General features: G+C 40.2%; 1 protein-coding gene across 2 annotated transcripts in view; it reads left to right on the top strand.

Annotated features, from left to right (window-relative positions):
• Window positions 1–20,266, top strand: part of COL4A5 (collagen type IV alpha 5 chain) — an 87,202-nt gene that overhangs the window by 17,867 nt on the left and 49,069 nt on the right. For both annotated transcript variants that reach the window (XM_068957492.1, XM_068957493.1), the window contains exons 2-7: window positions 6,397–6,456; window positions 16,882–16,971; window positions 18,258–18,302; window positions 18,916–18,960; window positions 19,066–19,128; window positions 19,802–19,855. In XM_068957492.1, coding sequence (XP_068813593.1) covers window positions 6,397–6,456; window positions 16,882–16,971; window positions 18,258–18,302; window positions 18,916–18,960; window positions 19,066–19,128; window positions 19,802–19,855 — 357 coding nt within the window. The remainder of the gene's footprint in view (window positions 1–6,396; window positions 6,457–16,881; window positions 16,972–18,257; window positions 18,303–18,915; window positions 18,961–19,065; window positions 19,129–19,801; window positions 19,856–20,266) is intronic.

Raw genomic sequence — 20,266 nt, 5'->3', positions numbered from 1 at the left:
ACTATATGGAAGCCTTTAAAGATGAATTGTTTTCAGATGGTTTTGTGACTGTAGTTCTTCCTTTGAGCATTCCTGTGAATGGGAATCTTAGCAAAACCAAACTTAACAAAAGACTTAATCATATGTGTTCAAGTTAAATACTAGTGAGGTCATTAGAAAGAACTATGGGTATATGTAAATACAGGAGATAAACATTCATTGTGTAGTGTGACTTGAGTGCATATTTATCACTTGTATAGCTCTTGTGCTTACTCTGCTCCTTCCTCACCAGCTATGGAAGAGTTCAGCTGTGCTCCAGTGATCAGAGTGTGTTGCAGACTCTTTAATTTACTTTAAAATTTTGGCCAACTTCTCCCAGGCAGAATTTTTCAGTTCAGTAGACTTCTGTGCATCTTCTTGCTGGAAGGCCCTCTTCTCACCTGTCATTGTAACCGACAATGTAGTCGTATCAATAGTTGTCTGATTCCCTTCAGGACAGCATCTGTTTATAAAGCTAGCTTGTGCATGTTAATCCCAACAGGTGATGTGCACTGAAGCTCGGTGGTCCCTTACATCATTAATAGAGCCTTCATACATTACAAACCACACAACTATTTAAAATTAGTGACTATACATGATCGGTTTTTGATTGCAGTTTGACCTGTTGCTGCCACTGGAACTGAGCTGTCAAGAAAAACGTTCAATCTTTCAGTACAGACTGCATTACCAGATAGGTAATGTAGCTATGCCTTTGATAACCCCTCTTGTTTTTTTTTTTTTTTTAAAAACAGCAAATTCTGAATTCATACTAAAATAATTCATTAGGAGGTTGCTGGAGTAAAATCACTTAGTCTGTAAATGTCTAAACTGTAAGACTTCTGTGTGTCCAGACTTCTGTAAGAAGTTGTACCTTCTTTTGGTTGTTAACTTATAGTTTGTAAATCTCAAGTCCAGTCAATGACTTGCTTCCCTCTCCATCCTTTTAATCTTTCAGATGAAAAGAATATTAAAACATCGTTAAAATTCTATATGATTGAGTACTAGTATGCTATTTAAATACTAGTGCATGCTTTAATTTGTATGGTACTCCCTACCCCCTCATCCCCCAAGTAATTTCATTTAGTTTCCCTGTAGCTGGCTGCATGTAATAATAAATCACTCCCAAAGCACAGCTACACTTCCTGTCTACATCATCTAGTTTTGCAACTATGCATTGCTTAAATTATGCTGGGTTACTTTGAGTCTGACTGAATTTGATGTAAAATCAGAGCAACTCATCTGAAGGTATTAAGCAATCCTGTGTAACTTTTACTAATTTGCTCAGTGCTTAGCAAATGAGATTCTCCTTCCTCACAATCTTAGAAGTCCCAAGTTGCTGTTCTCTCCAGGAACAGTATTCATCTACCTGTATGTGTGTGTGTTTGGTTTTTTGTGTTTTTGTTTGTGTTTTACAAATACTTTGGCTAATACTGTTGTGCATTGCAGCTCTTGGAGGAGGGGAGATGTGTTGAACTTCCCTTGTCATTCACATCTCTGGGACTGATGAGGGGGAATGTGCCTAATACATAGGGCAGGTTTCTAACCAAAATGAACTTTGAGGGTAATCTTATTCTTGTCACTGAGCTGACTGTTAAAAAACAAAAAAAAAAAACCCTGCAGCCAGGAGTAAAAAGTGAATGATTTGAAATGTGTAGTTTTTTCTTCTAACTAAAAAGCATACAAAAAATTCTGCTGGTGATGTAGAACAATTTTCCTCGTTCTATATAAGATGCAAAAGGCTGAGCTTGTTCTAGAAAAGTTATCCTTTGACCAGAAAACCAATGCCGTTTCTCCTTTTATATACTAATGAGAAAACCTGCTCTCAACACAGTAGTTCGATAGGGTAGAAGCTGTCAGGAAAATCCAGTTAAAAGATTAGGTAAACTCCAATAGATTAATTAAAGCCCTAGATAGTGTCTTGCTATGCAAAAGTCACAGCAAAGGGAATGACAGGAACTGTAGGTGAGTTCAGTTACAGGTACATGGTGGGGTGTGTAGAAGCAATACTGTAAATAAGAAGCAAATCTAAGCCATTTGATCGTGTTCTTACAATCTGCTCTTGCTTTTTTCCCATTCTCCTGCAGTCCAAGACTAGGTCTTAATGAGTGTGCAGCTTAAATGACTAATTTTTTATGATCAAGCCAAGACACACTGTTACATCTGATATTTTTCAGCATCTTCCCTGTCACATACTGTCTACAGAGTGTCCTAATGGCCAGAGCTAGAATTGAACTGCTAATGAAAGCTTCTGGTTGGCTTATGCAAGGCAGATGATTTTGTTACAGGTTGGAGAAACTGAACAAATGTACCAAGTGTAACTTGATGTTCCTCTGAGCTTTGAAGTCATTTAACTTTCCAGGTCTGAAAACCTAGCAAATCACTTAATTTTCAGAACTACTGATGGTTCAGTTGTTACTAAGTATGGCAAACTGCTGACAGTAGCCATCTAAATCTTGGTGGGTGTTGTTTTTGTTTTTCTATGCTTAAAATGTTGTAGAGCTGTTATATTTGTCCTCTTTGCTTGACTGAGGTAGATAATTTATAGCTCATGTGCAGAAGAAATTCCAAGCACAGCTATGCACAGTATGGAGCCTGGACTTTTTTTATGTTATAATGTAAGATAAAGAAATAGACTTCTGATATCACAAGTCTGTAGCCTGTGGCTGCTGAGTGGCTGGCAAACTTGCACTGACTTGTTATGCAGTACATATTCTTCTTGTAGCACAATTCTTATGCCTGCTTTCCCAAGTAAAAAAAATGGCCTTGAGACTATTGAAAGAGTCTAAACAAGAAGCAAGCTTTCCTTTAGAATAGGTCATTAAGCTTTCTGGTTGTTGTTGACTGTTGTGTCAGCGTGTTTGACTTGTTTTTTTTTTTATGCTGTATGGCAATATGGCCCGTAAGTGGTATGAACGATCTTGATGTAGTCCATGTTCTCAGGGCTTTTTCTCTTCAAACTGTTTGGTTTCAAAAAACTTCATTTGGTAGGGATATAAGTTGATGCAGATAAGAAACAGACAATCTGCCAAATACTGGTTTTGTACAGGAAGATAAGTGACTGCTGAGGGAATACTTCTTGATAAGCTTGTGGGTGAATAGATCTTCCCAGGATTTAAGCCAGAAATTACTGCCATTTGATTGCAGACTTTTGGCTTCCGTTTGTTTCTCTGGGAAAGACCATATATCTTTCCTGCAAGTTATGCACCTGAATTAGAGATCCAAAAGTATCTGTGAAATGTTCGGTGAGTACATCTGGCTTCTGAAGACGTGTTACTTGGCTATGTTAAGAGTTTGCTCAAAGTGTAAGGATGTAATCTGAATATATATAAATGGCTTGGAAAGACACTATTTTTAAAGTGTGTTCCATGGTGGTAGTAGCTATATTGACAAATGAAAGCACGCACTTTAAACTAAAAATAGGATGATGGAAGCACTTTCTTTAAAAATATTATACATGAAGATTTAGAGCCATCTTAATAAAAATCTAGCCTTTAAACTGCAATATTGGGAAGGAAGCACTCTTGTCTTTTGGTGTCATATCTATCATTATTGCCAACATACGTGAGAAAGGTGCTCCTTTGTCAGCTCTTCCAAGAACTGACTTGGATTTTGCCAACTGGCATCAAAATTGACAAAAGCAGGTGTGTGATTCTAAACCAGCTGACGTAAAGGTGTCTCACGTCCCCCCTTGCTTGGTTACAGGCCCCTGAGGTTTGGGAGGCTGGAACCTGTGGAGTGTGGGGAGCAGCTGAGTGACTCAAGCTGCTTCAGCCTTAAGCAAAGAAGCCCTCAGGGAAGGGGAAGATCTTTGTGGCTCTCTTCAGCTACTTAGCTGGCTGGGAGGGTGTAGCAAAGATGGAGCCAGGCTCTTCTCCTGGAATTTCTGATGAGATTTTTTAGAACTGAGAAATCTCACCCTGGGGGCAGTTGGGACACTAGAACAGAGGCATAAAGAGGATGTGGGATATCCACCATTGGAGCTATTCAGAATGCAGTGGGGCAAGGCCCTGAGCAACCTACTCTAAGGTACCCAGGGTGAATTATTCCCTACTTCCATTATTTTTCCTCTTCTCCCCCCCCCCCCCACCTTTGTGCAGCCTTCATGCTGACAGGATCATTGTGGAACACTGTCTAACAAACTTCAGTTTTCTGCTGCTTTATTATAGAGGTACAGTGTCAAAGGGCAGAGAAGAGTCTGTCTACAAACTTTCCTTCCCAGCTTTGTGAATATTTTGTTCCTTATTTTGTGAAAGGACAATGTAATCTCATAACTATCTTCCCCCTCCACCTTCCTTTTCTCCCCATTCACCCCACCAGTTCTCTTGTAAACCCAGGAAACTTCCATGAGAAACCTTCTCTGAAAGAGATGAGAAGGATTAAATGGGTCTCCTGTTTCCTAGTGTAAATGAATCCTCCTTGTGCTGTGTAGGATCTTGATTATGCTTTCCATGTGTGTGATTTTTGCCTGTGTGTTTCACAACTGCAAAGCTTTAGGCATTTCTTAACGAGTACTGATTGTTTTTCCCCCCTCCCTGCCACACTTGGAGTCAGCAGAGACTTTCCAGTAGATCCCACTGTACTATCTTTGTAATAAAAAACCAACACTGCTGCATAGTGAGATGGGTAACTTGCTATTTGTTTTGGGCTTGTGCTGCAAGGAAAGGGAATGTTGCAGGTAACTAAGGTTAATCCCTTTTAAATGAAATTTTGTTAATGGAATTAATCCTAAAACTTTTTCTAAAGAAACTTGCTTTTTAAAATCTACTTTTGAAAGTGAAAGGGATCTTTGGCCCTCTGAAATTGAATTCTTAGGGTAACCCTGGTTGAAAGGGGCTTCAGGAGCTCATCTAGTCAGGGTCGGCTATGAGGTTAGGCCATGTTACTTAGGGCTTTATCTAGTCTGGTTTGGAAACCTAAACTGGTGATTAAGGATTAGTTTCACTTCATGAATCAGCTCCATGCTGTCATTTCTGTTAATTGAGAATTTTGAGCCTTCATAATATCAAATCTAGCAACTACTTGCAAAAGCCACATGGAGCATTTGGAGACATGCCCTAATTGATCACGTAGCAGTACTGCTGTATTTAAAGCTCACAATGCAGAGGTTTTTTCTCTGCCTTTTGCTACAAGATGTTTTAGTTTATCCAAGGTTTATGCACCTCCAGGTGATATAGGTTACTTCTGTATTTTCAGTCTGAGGCTTGCTAATGTGTTTAGGCTAAGAGCCAGGGCATTTCCAATGCCAGGTAGGTGATGGGTCATGTCTCTAAAGTCTTCTGTGATAATGAAGACTAGAATGTGAGTGTGGGTGTACTTGAGATCTGACACACTGGCTGGTGTCCCTGCCTGGCTACAGCCTTCCCTGTACAGAATGTTCTTGTAGATTACTTAGAGGCAGGAAAGAGGACCACAAACAGTCAGCTTCAACTGCGGAAGTATGTGCTATACTGTTTCTTAATAGAATGCAATGCCTGTCCTCAGAACAAGTCAAAAGTATTTCAGAGGGTGCATTTTCTAATGTTGGTTGTCCTTCTTTAACTATAAAGATGCTTAAAAATTGACTGCATATGTGTGTACAGGCGTTCTTCTACAAATTATTTCACTTATTCTAGAAATTGCCTTTTTGAGCAGACTAGCATGTGTTCAGTCTTTCTGAAAACAATGTTGGAATCTGAGTATAAGATGACGGGGGGAGGGATAGTAACTGAGCAGATGTGATACCAAACAGTTACCTGATTTGGATTTTCTTTGTAGATCAAGGGTTTTCTTGTTTCCCTCCTCTGATCCCTAAAATATCTGCCTGTCACTCCCCTTATGTTATGGATTGTTTTAGCTGTTCTGCCATGCTTAGGGATGGAGTATGAATGCAGCTAGATGAAATCTGTTTTCAAAAAAATCTTTCCTTCATAACTGGGCTGTAGAGGGAAGAACTAATTGTGTAGCAAGTATCTTTCCAGTAACAGCATAAGTATGCTCTTAAGCGTTTAGATTTAAACTCCTGTGCAAGACCTGACATCTACTGGTGGGAGCCATAATTGGACTCTTCTCAGGGTGGAGGCATATGCCTAGAAGCCTGTTTTACTGAAACTCTGGCCTCTTTAGCAAGAAGTGGTGTGTTGGATCTTGCTCTAGAGTAAATCGTCTTTAAGCATAGATGTAAGAAGCTACACAATGGTCAGGGGAGCTGTAGCAAGTACAGGCGCAAGTCTCCTAAAGTAACTGAACTTTCAGTAAACTATCTACTTTGAGCATGCATAGAAGGGTTAGATGACAATCTTTGTAGACTTAAGGTTTTAGACTAACTTTTGTAATAATATTGCAGACATATCATCTTACACTGACTAAAAACATGTAATTTTTCCCCTTGTGTTTTTAAAGGCTTGCCATGGATGTACATCTTTATCCAAGTGTGACTGCAGCGGAGTAAAAGGTGAAAAGGTAAATCTCTAATTTGTTAGGGGCAGACTAACGTACTGTCCAGCCACATGCCAGACCTTGCATTCTAATGATAGCTTTTTTTCTTGCTCATCTTATTTTCTTTGAGAGTATTGTGGGCATGCTGCATTTATGTAACTTTCAGCATCAAAAAGTCATAGCTGTTGCAACATAACGCTAAAGTCTTCAGGTGTGAATCAGTCTGTCTGGTGTACAGGATGGGTTTCTTATCATTGTTTTATCAAGAATGGGGAATGATGGAACAAAATTTTCCAGATGCATGAGAATAGAAACGGTGAAGAAACAAATTCTAATAAAATATAAATAATTCCTCTTTACTGCTAAGGCCTGGCTATGCTAGCCTGTTACTGTGGGCAAGCTAAGGTGTGGATTGTACAATTGTGGTTATTTTAGTAATACTTTAGTGGGAATTTAAAAAACCACAGGTTGCTTACCCCACTTTCCTTGATTTACCTGCTCATAAGTAGTTAGCACAATAGCTAATGTGCTCTAAACTTGCACTGTTTCTGCCTCATAACTCACTTGTATACCTGTGTACTAAGTTCATTCCTGTTGCTATCTAGATGTTCAACTGGACTGTGGAGATGATGCAATTTAGTTCAGATACAGCTCTCCCAACAACCACAGCTGCCACCCAAGCAAGCATTTGGTTGATGGCTAGAAGTATATTCTCTGATCAAGCAGACTAACAAAACCTGTGTGTATCATGCAGTGCAACAGGCTGTTTGGGCTGCCCAGCCTGTGTCCTGAGGCCAGAGGACTTGTATTGAAAACTCAAAGCTTTCCTGCTTCCATGCAGCTCTGACTTCTAGTCTTACTGCCGGAGTTCAATATTTTTGTGCATTCCTTTATGCTTGTCACCAATATTTCTTATGACATTATAGATCTTAATAAAATTAAGAGGTATTGAAGCCACCTACTTTAAAGGGAGCTATTTATCTTTTATTACACAAACCTTTCTTAGAATGAACCAGATAATGCTTTTCCTCAAATTCTTTAACATGGCAATCATGAAAAACTGCCTTGTGCTTTTTCTGGTCATGTTATATTTAATGCATGCTATGCATTTTCCTCTAGTAGCTGCTAACCATTCTATAACCTCCAAGTTCTAGGCTTTTTTCTTAAGAGCTGTTCAGAATTACTACTCTTATAAAACAGTTCTACTGTGCTATGCTACTGTTCTAGGTGAAACAAAATTATATTATATTCAAACTATTGGTAGTAATGAAGATGATGATCTTCTGGTGCAGCTTTCTTCTGCCCTCCCTTCTGCCCCCCCAGTATTTCAAGGGGGAGTGTGGAGAACGGAAGTACTTGAAAGCACTGTGGCCAAAATTATTAAACCTGGTGAGCTGGTACTGAAAACAAGCAATTTCCTTTAAAGAAATGCTGAGCACTTGCTGTTCCCTCTAGTTACAGTGGGATATAGATGCTCAACTTAGCGCTTGCCTGAATTGAGCCCTTCCTCAAGTGAGGGAGCCTAACTGTAAGTAAATTCTGATTAAGCAGTTCCAATGTAAATGACTGCCACAGGGAATGAATGTGACGTATTTATTATGAACGGGAGAAACTGCCTGTAACACTTCTATTCATAGTTCTGCAGATAGCTTGCTTAAGATACAGTGGGGATTTCTTAAAGGTGTGAACTTAAAATTCAATAAACCTGTCATATCAAAGCACTTAACCTCATTCAGCATGGTTTTAGGAAGGCATAGATTGGGCTTATCATGGGATTGGGCTTTTGGGTGCTCTAGATTTAGTTTCTGACACGCTTCAAAGGTGGTTTTGAAGTTATATGAACAAGTGTAACCTCAAATGAACCAAAGTGATGTAAAATACTCAGTCACTCCATGGGCATCATAATGTGATGACATGGAATTTTACTATTGGCTGAAGTTGAACAAGGCAGATGTTCAGAGTAATTCATGGAGCCACACCTACCATCCAGGTGGCTCCGAACAGACGAGCTCATTCCTTGGCATTTACTTGCATTCGTTCATCACGTATATTCCTGACTTACGTGCCTAGTGAAGAGTAATATTCCCTTGATAACAAGTTCTCTAGGTTAGATTTGGTTAGCCAAAATGTGAACCTGGTTGATGCATTTCTACAGGGTCTTCAAATGGAGGGTGGCCAAACCAGATGAATCCTACCACTAGCCTCAATTATTTCATGTTTAGTTTGAAGACGTTTCAACTTCAGGCTTATATGCCAAGTACAGTCATAACAGCTGCAACTTTGGAGAACCTGTCTGTAATTCTTGGTTGGCATTTTCTGCAAAAGTCACAGCTGTTTTGTGAATTCAGTGAGCAAGTGGTTATTGCCTGGTTGGTTGTGGATAAGCAGGGGCAGGGGGAACAAGAAGTACAGCTTTTGGCATTCCAAGTAAAACAGATGATCCTTTTCTCCCAGTGATTCTACTTTGTTTCTATGCAACTGTTATATTCAGGGACCATACCAACAGCTAGTACATTCCAGTCCTGCAGTGTCACGTAATGATATTGAAATAGTCACCTTTCTCTAGGAAAGAGTATCTTGGGTGTTTGTTTGGAGTCAGATGGGGTTTTTTGTCCAAATACAGTCAACCACTGAGATATGGGAACATCACTCAAGATCAGACTCTTAACTGGCATTATGTATTGTGGGGTTTGTTTCTGTTCCTCCAGACTGTCCTAGCCAATCACTAAGGAGAATGCCATCTCTCCTTAATTCAACTTCCAACCTCTGGCCTTTTCTGGGGCAAATTATAGCTAGCTCAGGGCAGGGGAGAGGCTTGATAACCTTTTGTGAATAGAAGGGACGGTGGGAGAAAAGCTCCAGTAGAACAAGCCTCATGTCTAACCAAATACTCCTGTAATAGTTCTGCACTTTTCCTGGAAAACTTTCAGAGGGCTGCGGACTGACATAAGTATAGTCACTTAACTGAGAAAAAACACAAAGGAAAACTGAAAGCTTCACCTGTGGTAGGAGGCAAGGTGTTGCCTTGTCTATACTCTCTTGTATGGCTATGAGCCCTTTTTAGGGAAGGGGGTATTTGAGAATGTCGCTTCTTAACCTGCATTATAACTGCTTATTGGTTTTCCATCCTTAGAATGGAAGATTTCACTTTGAAATATGGGAATTGTGATTCCTTCTTCAGCTAAGTCGAGTTACACACAGCATAATCTGAGGCATGCCAGACTTTCACCAGCCCTTCAGAAGCTTGCAGCGCACTGGTGGCACGTTGTGTCAAGAGGCAACGAAAGCAAAGCTCATAGTTCTCAAATATGGTGCCTTGCCTGCGGAACTGGTTTGATCACCCACACCTCCCCACTATGTTATTTACCCTATAATTACAAGCCTCAGTATTTAGATGTGTTGACCTTTTCCCCAGTTCAGCTCTGGGGAGCCACAAGAGGTCTCTCAGGCACTGCCATCCATAAGGACATTTACAGAAGGCAGCTTTTCTGTTGTTCTGGAATTTTGTACTCCTGCAAGACACTTCAGGCTGTCTTCAGATGATTAGATTGAGCCATAGCAGTGTACCACTTACACATACATTTGATGCACGCTTCCAAACCTGATGCTATCTTTGACCTAGCCTTTGTGCAACTATTCTCTTTATTCCAGCCGAGTGTAAATTGCTGCTACAGCAAGCTTCAGGTTTTTGCAATGTGTTTGGCACTTGGCATTTCTGCTTCTTCCACCAGTCACCTCTGAGCTGGGAGTCAAACTCTGTAGTTCCCCTTGTTCCACTGGCATATGAACAGCCGTAGAAGGAGTTCTTTACATTATCTCCCCTCTTTGATTCTCCCAATGGGAGTGTGACAATGCATTTGTAGAACTACCAGAAACTGGGAGTGTAGAACCTCGTGTTGTGTGAGGAAGATGGCTGAGTGCATTGGGCACTGCTTTTCCCAAGCCCTGCGCTGCTATTCCACTGCGTTTCGCTTGTGGCATCTAGCTGCTGCATCCAAGGCACTATTCATTTGTATCAGGTCAGCTGGAGTGCCGCTTTGCTTAGCGGAGCCTAGTGAGTCCTTTTTGGGATTCAAAAGTAGCCCTCTCCCTAAGTATCTTGATGTTCCCTTCAGGATATCCAACTTCTTAAGAGATCAAGCCAAGTAGTACAAAATGAACTGTAACAAATAGGAAAACCATTTTCTTGTCTTCCTTGGGCATCCACTGCTCTTAGTTAACTGCCCACATCATGCTACAGTGAGTCCTTGAAGCATTGCTAAGGCATTGTGTTGGAGGGTCAAAGCACTGTAAGCTTTTCTTGAAAGCCCACAGTGCAATGGCTGACAAAAGTAGAAAGCTTTAAGGCTTTTGTATTCTGCTCAGGCCCACCTTACTAAAATTAGATGTATAAAATGGGTAGTGTAAACCGTAGTACTGTTTCAAACGGTATCATGAAGAAAGAAGAATTTACTGGAGATGTCAACAAAAACTGATCACAGCTAATAGCCAGAGTGCTGCTGTTCACTTACCAAAATAAAAAAAAAAAAAAAATCTCTGCTCAGTCGTGAAAAACACTGAAGTGACTGCATAAGCTGCTGCATACAGCAGCTTAAGGGAAGAAAAGAGAAATGCTTAATTGCTCCTCATTTAAGGAACTGGATGATGAATGACAGTTGTGAGATCAACCTGCCTTACTGATTAAAGCTAGTTCATAAATAAAAGCCAGTTTTCTCAACAGCTGAAAACAAGATCTGCCAATGCAGGTGAGATCAGCTCCCAAGAGACTCGTGGTGGGGGGGTGGTGTTGAATCTCTGCTGAAGAAGACAGAGCCAAGGGCTGCAGCAAGCAGCCTGCCTCTTAGTCCCTAAGAGGGCATGCAGCCACAGACGAGTGTGGCTTTACTTTAAAGGGATAGTATATGCTGCTACCAAAATGTGCTTTCTCACCTCCCCTTAGTTAGATATTGCTCTTTCTTCTCCAGCGCTTGTGTGACTGTGTTCAGAGCTCTCAGTGAACTGATCTCACTGAAAACAGATCTCTTGGCAAACTGGGTTAATTCACTGCTAAATCAGTACTGTGAAAAAAATTATTTTGCAAGACCGGTGTTTGTGTAGCGGTGATAGAAATGTGTGGCTCAAGTTGGGAGGGACCAGCTCTTTCCGCGGTGCCTTTTAGATGCAGATCAGCTCAAAATAACTGGGAATACATTATACTGTTCTAGATGAGCAGGCTGATTGGGTTCTAGCCATTCAAATTAAATTACACAGATCTGCTGGGAAGCAGCTCTTCATTTACCTGATACAGTTAATCATGGCCCTTTAAAGGAGAACTTCAGAAGAGGCTTAAGCGTAAGGGGTGCAACTCTGAAGACTCAACTGGATTGTAGGTTCCTAATATGTTACCTTGATGTGGCCTCAGTGCCAAAGGTCCTGGCGAGAACAGCTTGTAATGCCTCAGCTCTGAAGGCATTTCAGATACCTTGCCTTTGTATGCAGATACAAGAAATCCATAGCCCTTTACAAAAGCTTTTTTAAAAAAAAAACAAAAAACAAAGAGGTAGCCATGATATTTTTGGACCTTTTGATGTATAATATTAAAGGAGCCCTGCATTTTGGGGGAAGCTTCTCAATAAAATCCTCAGGGGTCCTTATTTCCTTTGCTATTTTTTTACAATAAAATTCTGTGCAGACATGAGTCAAGATCAGCATTTTTTTTTCCCAGCAGTGACTAAAGATTGCTAAGAAATAATTGACAGTTCTCTGATTTTAGCTACTTTAGTGTGGAAGAAGTACACGGTTAGTGTCTGTGCTTCATAAGTGTTGGCCTGAACCGCAGTCAAGCGGTCATATATTCTGAAAGGTTTACTTACAGCCCTGGCAAAGGGCTGTCCATTGGATCTGAATTGTTACTGCTTTTACCAGACTAAAGAGGTGCTGTCCTGAAGAGATTCCAGTGTATTTTGAAAATTACACATGATATCAGAGAAGTTTTTTTAATTTTCTTGTACTTCAGTATTAAATTATACCTCTAACACTACTGTTTGTGGTTGGCTGGTGTATTTGTTTTGAACTTGATCTGGATTAGGTACTGTAGCTTCAATTCTGTTGAATTTGTCAGTATGCTTTAAGCTGAGGAAAAATTTCAGTTGGCTATTATTAGTTTCCAAGGCAGCTTGCTTTTATTTTTACTTTATCCTCTAGAAAAGAGAAGAATAGCATGGCTGTGTTGCAGCACTTCCTCCTGTACTACTTTTAGTAGTACTAAAAACACTCACCTGTGAATCTGCTTTTAAGTAGCCACTCTACTTGACTGTCTTTAGCCCTTTTCTGATTCTTGCTGATTTCATAGCAACAGCAGGAAACAAGTACTTGCCTCTACTGCCAAATCCACAATGAGAGGTGGGATTTGGTAGCTTAAAAACCCAGGTATGGGTGATGACTTTTTGTGTGTGTGTGTGTGCGCTCTCTTGCCTTTGATTAGACAAACTGCATGAGCTAGGGCTCTTAACCAGTTGAGCATCTTGCCAGTAAGAAACGTTATGTTAGCTGAAATGAATCTCTTCCATGAATGGCAACTTCAGAGCATACTCTATCAAGGAAGTGCTGAGACCTTGTGTTTAGAGTCTCAAGCCTCTGCTTCCCTACTTATAGGAAGGTGGATTTAAAGCTAGGTTTACTCAGAGCCTACAGAATTAACAAGTCAAGCAGGTTAAGCACCTAACTCCTATTTTATGTTCTTGTAAATCCTGCTCAGTACTTGCCTTCCTCTTCATGTATAGAACTGCCATTAACAAGTTGACCCATCCCCTTTATCATTATAGAGAGAATGAAATACATAATCAGGTACAGATGATGATAGAGAGAGAGAGGTAACTTGAACAGTGATGTCTCTCTCCTTCGTGGTTGAAGAATAAGTTTTTATTCCTTGGTGCTTTGGCATGTTGAAGTAGTGCTATTATAAATACTGTGCTAGAGTATTATCAAGAACAAATTCAAACAGATAGTAATAGCATAGGGTCTTCTGTTGTGAATGCTTTGCCTTTGTAGCTAGGTTTTGCGTTGGGGTTCTCAATATCAAGCCATCTTCCATTACAGTTTTTGGTGCTTGTAGTACCAAACCACACTGGTTCAGATATTGTACTTTGACACTTGTTGGAGCAGCGTAGTTTTTGCGAATGTTATGGCCAGGTGCTTATGCATATTTAGGCATCAGAACACATTTATAAAAATCAGTTTTTATATTTTTTTTATATTTTTTTCTTCAGTGCACTGTCCAACTACTATTTTTTCTGAATTTTTGTTTTACTCTGGGTTTTTCTTGTCTTGTTTCATGAATGTACCACATTTATGTAAATATCCTCACTTCACTCCCTGTAGTTTCTGTTGCAAATATCAGGAAGACATTCCAGAAACGTACGTGAATTCTGTATGCTTTAAAGCTGTGTTTATCCCTGGTTTCCTAAATGCTCGTCAACTATTATTAGAGTAACTGGAACTACGCCAAGTTTTTCCATACTCCTCTTTAATTGGCTGAAAGCATAGTTTTAGAGTGTCTCCCAACTATTCTTTTCTTCCTATCCCCCAAGCAATAGTTATGGTCAAGCTCATAAGCTTGGTCAAGTTTTGCCGCATCTGCGTAGCTGGTTGAGGCCAATTACATTGGAACTACTCTGGATTTATCACTAAATTCAGAATGTGACTCCTCACTCATTCCCTACAGTAATGATGGTTTATAGCTGATGCATCCTTATACTGCAGTGGAAAGAATCCTGTACCCTCCCAGGGGTACAGTTGGGATCTCAGTTGAGCTAAACCTTCGCTGTTTAGGTTTCTTTTTGGTAACTTCTAGTCTGAAACAAAAAGCATCTAGATTCCCTCAGTACTACTTTCTGCACGGGAGGAACTGGCTGGTGAGACCAGGAGTTGTTGCACCTACAAGAAAATATATTACCTACTGCCTGTGGACTCCAGTCTCACCTCTAATGAAATAACGTCCTTTTTTTGGCATTGACTTTTAGGGGTAAATTTTTAAAATGTCCCTCTTGCAGTTTCAGTGTGTACTTGAGTGTTTGCAAGGCAGCTGGCAGCTTCTCTTGGCAAATTCAGTCTTTGTAGCATACAAAACTTGATGAAAACAGTATAGCATATGCTAGGTGTACAATAGGAAAGTCTGAAGTAAGAAGAAGCTATATCTGAAAACTGATGTCACTTATGGAATGCTTGCATGTAATACTTAAGTAGAAGACAAAAAAGCGCTGTTCCACAGTGCTTCATCAGGTTGGTTCCTTCCCCATTCCCTCCCTGTCCATCTCTTTCTCCAACCAATTTTTTGATCAAAAGTAGTGATTACAGTGTTAATAACTATTTCCTCTGTAAGTAGTTTGATAAAGTTCCCTCAAGAAGCGTCTGGTGTATTCCCTTAGCTGTTCCCAAGCCAAGTCCTTCGTATCATCTGTTCACTGCTGGCAAATGCCCCAGGAGTTGCTCTGCCAACAGTTTCTTCAGGCAAGGCTCACATCTGTTGCAAAGTGGGCTGGGAAAATACTCCGTTTCAGTAGTGCGTTTTTTAGTAGCATCTTTTGCTTCCTGTATTTCTCATTTAACTCTTTGGCTTAACCCATTTCTTGCTTTCACTTTTAAAGGCCTTCGTTCCCCAGTTCTGACTGCCTAGAATGGAGACTGCAGAGCAATTGCATTTTAGAGTCATCGTGTAGACTAGCAAGCACCCAGCTCATCTGACTTGCCTCTTGCATGCAAGCATGTTTCCTTAGTGTGCAAACACAATTCTTGCCAGAGCTTGCTCCAAAATCTGGCTCTGTCTAATGTTTTCCTTATTGGGCGCTCCCAAATTCCTCATCCACTCTCCTTCAGGGACACACTAACCCTTTCATGTCCTGGCATGAGGTAATAACACTCCTCCAGTCTTGCTTTTTGGATGAGGTAGCACACCAGGTGTACAGCTCCATGCAAAAGTCGAACCTGGCACCTTGCGTGCAAGAAGACAGCCTGGACCCCGACTGTCATGCTCAAGCTAGCCTCAATTAATGGTGCAAATTCAGCATTTCCGCAGAGGAGAAAAGATGTCTGTCCTGTATAAGAGAGCAGGATGTGACCTACAGTGAGAGAGGAGTACGTTTACATTTTAATTATTAAGAAACCAATTTTAGCAGCATGGCTAATGAGCTGTGCAGTCCTACCCAAGCAGTCCTCCTGAGCCTGACTGTATATGACTAAGTACAGCTTAGTCTTTTCACTGTAAGGTTGCAGCTCTTGCTTGTGCAGAGCCTTTGATGCCTCTTCCAAAGTGTTTTCCTCATGTATTTCCAACGAAGCAGTATAGCAAGTACCAGAAAAGAAGCCACGAAGAATAAGCCCTGCTCTATTACTTTGCTCTAAATATTCTTTGGAGATCTTGATTTCTCTTTAATGTTTTGTATGCAACTTCCAGTTTTCTGTACCTTGCAGTGGAACACAGAGCACCTACCTAAGTAGTACTGAAAGAGAAGTAGGGTTTAAGCATGAGACCTAACTGCTGTCCTGCTGAGTACCTGAAGTCAACATGTGCAGCCTACAGCTGCTTATGGGAAACAGAGAGATAGACAAAGCCTCAATGTTGTCTTCTGCCTGTTGTTCTTAAGCATCTGTAGTTAGATACTTCTGTCTGCTTGCAATCCACAGTCTTCATTTCGCTGCTGCTGCTGCGTTCCTGAAGATGAGAGTTTCCTGGTTCGGTTCCTTCCCCTGGCTGAGGAGATCTAGGCAGGACCTCCCAATTCCCTGCTGAATGCCTTAGCTGGTAGACTGCCATCTAATATAGATGGGAGTTACTATTCTTGTTCTTGCCGAAGCTGTTCAAGAAAACAATAATTCAAGATCAATCACTTCAGAAAGAATATGCAAAAGCCTGTACAGCTCTAATCTAGTGATGAAGGTACTTGTTGGGGTGGAAGACTACTGGGCCCAGGCCTCTGATTCTTGGGCAGTTCCTGCAATTTGCACAATAAGATAATGGAGCTAAATGTACAAAAGTTGTCCTGCAAATAGGAACCAAACTATCTGTAGAGCAAGTAGGAGAAAGCAAAATATTTTCTAAGGATTGCAGCAGAGGTGAGTTTTTGGGAGAGACTTAGTAAGTAACAAAGGTACGTTTTTGTAGGAAGAAGGGAGAGAGTGGTGCATTTGGGCAGCACAGGAGAAACAGATTGATGAATTGTTTTGATAAATAGGTGACTTAAATCCTGGATAAACATTCTAGGAAATCTGTTTTAGTGCAATTAAAGGCAATGCATGGGCATGGAGTTCAGGGATTTCCGTATATGGGCAAGCGAGATGTTCAATCACAGCGTTGGTGAGTTTGTTATTTCTCTGTATGACAACTTCCTACAGAAAACCAGAAAGAAGTAGTAGTTTGTTTTCTGAATGTATCTTAAATAACTCGTGATTTTGTTTCCCCTGTTCTTTTTGTAGGGTGAAAGGGGATTCCCAGGCTTGGAAGGGCAGCCAGGTTTGCCTGGGTTTCCAGGACCAGAAGGACCTCCTGGTCCAAGAGGCACAAAGGTAAGTCACAGTTCGCTTGTACGTCGTGGAAATGCTAAGTATTGTTAGCTTGCTTGTAGTGCTGATCCCAAATCATTCCAGAATTCCTGATTGTCATTGGTTTAACACTCAAACTTGGGGATTGGGATACTACGTCGTTGCTTTGTTTGTTTTGAACAGTCGACCACGGCAAAAATTTTGACCTAAGTTTCCTATTCCTCACCTATATACACGCATGCAAATACTGTATGTGCATTTGTATCCTTTCACAAGGTACTGCAGGTTAGGCTCAGAGAACAGGTTTGGTAAGACATAATGTAGTTTTATTAGCCGATGCACTGATGTACGCCATTGCTTAGTTAACTGGTAAGAGTGGTGTTTGGCCATCAGCCACCGCAGAGGTCCCGCCATGTGCTGGCACTTTGCAGCTGGTGGCATTTGGGGGCGGGTTTTGGGTTGGGCGAAACAAATGAAGGCTGCATTGAACAATGCCGAAAGACCACTGAGGAATGCTCCTTGCTTTCCCTGAAGGGTTTCAGTTTATTTTTGTTTGCTGTTAAATTACACTGTCATGCTCAGATGGTGTAACATGGCATTAGAATGTTGAAAAGCCTTCCCCTGAATGCTTGTGTGTGTATTTAATGTGCACAAGCTTATCCATGATCTGCCTATTTCTTTAGCAAAAGCCCATAATATAAACTAACAGAAACGCATCATAAAGGAGGAAGGGAAGGAATAGGTAGGTGATAGGAAAAAATGAAGGACTACACTAAGAGAGAAAATTAATGAGATGTAACAAGAGTGAAACAAAAAAGAGGTCTTGTGCTAGAAACTTTGGTTATGTTTCTACTTCCTAAGTGCTGTTTCTTTTCAGATAGTTTACTATGAACCTCTGAATTGTCATAATACAAAACAATAATGCTACAATATTATTCACATTTAATCTTGTATTTTGCTTTGCCCACAAGAGGTCACTACAGTATATTTGATGAAAGGAGTAAGCAAAAGGTATCAGCTTACAAGCAGGTTTAAATACGCTTTGATTTTAAAAATATTTCCCCTAAGTCATGGTATATCAGCTGTAAACACGCTTTTCAATTCCAGCTTAACTACAAGGCCCAAAATAAAATTATTTTGAACCGCTTTACTCAGAAAATGACAAATAACACAACTTTTAAACGTATTACTGTCAACACGTAAAAGAAATTTTATCATGATTGCTGTTTACTTTGATAGAAAGGCTGGTTGCCATTTTGAATGTGTTTGTTCTCTCTCTCTCTCTCTCTCTCTCTCTCTCTTTTTTTTAGGGTGATGATGGACTTCCAGGGCCTGTTGGACCCAAAGGAATCAGAGTGAGCATTTGTGCAGTTTTAGGGTGATGTATTGGAATTATGGATAAAGATCAGCAGTCATTGAGTGGGTCCTTCTCATAGAAATTGTGATTTATGGGGAAGAAAATTTTGACTTAGATCTGAAGATAACTTTATCAGATGGATCTCTTGTATTGCTTGTCATAAACTCATTAGAAGGAGTAATCCCAATACTCATTTCATCCATTTTGCTATGCAGGACCTGAACAAGCTCCAGTAACTTTGCTTCAGTTTATTATGAAGTAGATGCAGTGTATCTAGGGTTGGCATGGCAGAGGTTGATTTGTCTGGAAATCCTTTAGGTCTTGTACTTTTGTGTTTTCTTTTTGTTAAACCCCTCACCTGGTGGCAGTTCATGTGGCTCTGACTTCAGTGGAACGCAATCTTTTTTCTGTACCATGAGTATTCATTTCTTGTCTTTATATATCTATTTATTTTAATCACTATAGTTGTTCTTCATTGCCTTCTCTGTGTTTTCATGAATATTTCTGTGAAAGATTTGTAAGAACCTTGATGTCTGTTCAGCGTGGCATTCTTTTTTAAGTGTGGCATGTAACACCATCCTGTTTAAAATGTGTGTTTTTTTCTCTTTTAGGGACCTCCAGGGCTTCCGGGATTTCCAGGCACACCAGGACTTCCTGTGAGTAGGAATGGCCTGTATGGATAGAATCTGATCCATTTTCTCTTTCTGGCCCGGGAGAGCATCCTGTGAGCTAACTGTACTTTCTTCTTTTCCACTTCAAAGGGATTACCGGGACAGGATGGGCCACCAGGACCTCAGGGTGTCCCAGGATGCAATGGAACAAAGGTAGAATCCCTTTAAAATTAATAACAATACGACAATAATATGATAAAAAACTCTTTTTCTCCTGACTGTAGCCAATGGTATTAATTTATTGTGTGCATTATTTGCTGTTACTGAGTAGTGCAGGTGATTCTGAGATGATTCACATCATCTCAGCTTATATCCACATCTGGGAAAAGAGGTCACGATCTGGTACTTAAAGCACAAGTTGTTGGTGAGAAATAGCCAGCACCAAATCACGACGTTTACAATCTGCAGCCATCATAGTTAACTTCTTTATTACTTTATTCTGCTAATCGTTCTTAATTTTATAGCTAACAAACTGAGAGAGGAATGTATCATAATTGGATCATATGCTGCATCTGATCTTTGCAGTAGAGTCTTGCTACCGAGCAAAACTTATTACTAGAGTCACTATTTTATTTATTTTATATTATTATTTATTAATTTCTAATAGCGTTTTACTGAAAACAGTGATTTAGTACCCTTACTGGAAGGAGACGCTTTCATTCTAACGTGTTACTTAACGTCACTTTATAATCTTTCCTTACAATAAGTTGATCTTCTGTAGCACTACATGCGTTTTCCCTCTTTGTTCCATAGTGTTCAACATTTTTTTACCTGTCTTTTTTATATTTTGTTTTAGTTTTGGCTAATCATCTTTTTCATCCTTAAGGGAGAGCGTGGATTCCCAGGCAGTCCAGGTTTTCCTGGTTTACAAGGGCCTCCTGTAAGTAAAAGATTTCTAAATCAGCTTCCTGTAATCCACAGAAAAACTTCTACTTCGATCTATGAAAGATCAGATAAATATCAGCCTCTTTTCACAGTTATTCTTTTAATAAATAAGACTATATCAAGTTCTTACAGTTAAAAAGTAATCACAATATTTTAGATAAATAAAAGAGTGAGCTTTTCTGCTGTGTGCTATGGCAAAGCTAACAAAAAGTTGTTTGAATCCTCACACTGTTGGAATGCTGTGCCACCTGTAAAAAAATATAAATATATGCATATATATCAGAGAAGAAAGATCTTGATACTGTCATCTGGTGCACCTAAAGAGCGTTACTGATGATTAGCAGGGCAGAAAGAAGAGACTGTAGGGTATTTTCCTCACAAGACCAAAGAACGTGCAGCAAAGTGA

Source organism: Struthio camelus, chromosome 11 (genome assembly GCF_040807025.1).
Source record: "Struthio camelus isolate bStrCam1 chromosome 11, bStrCam1.hap1, whole genome shotgun sequence".
In the NCBI taxonomy this organism is placed as follows: Eukaryota; Metazoa; Chordata; class Aves; order Struthioniformes; family Struthionidae; genus Struthio; species Struthio camelus.
The sequence above is the reverse complement of the archived record's forward strand: the minus strand, read 5'-3'. Positions and strand labels throughout refer to the sequence as shown.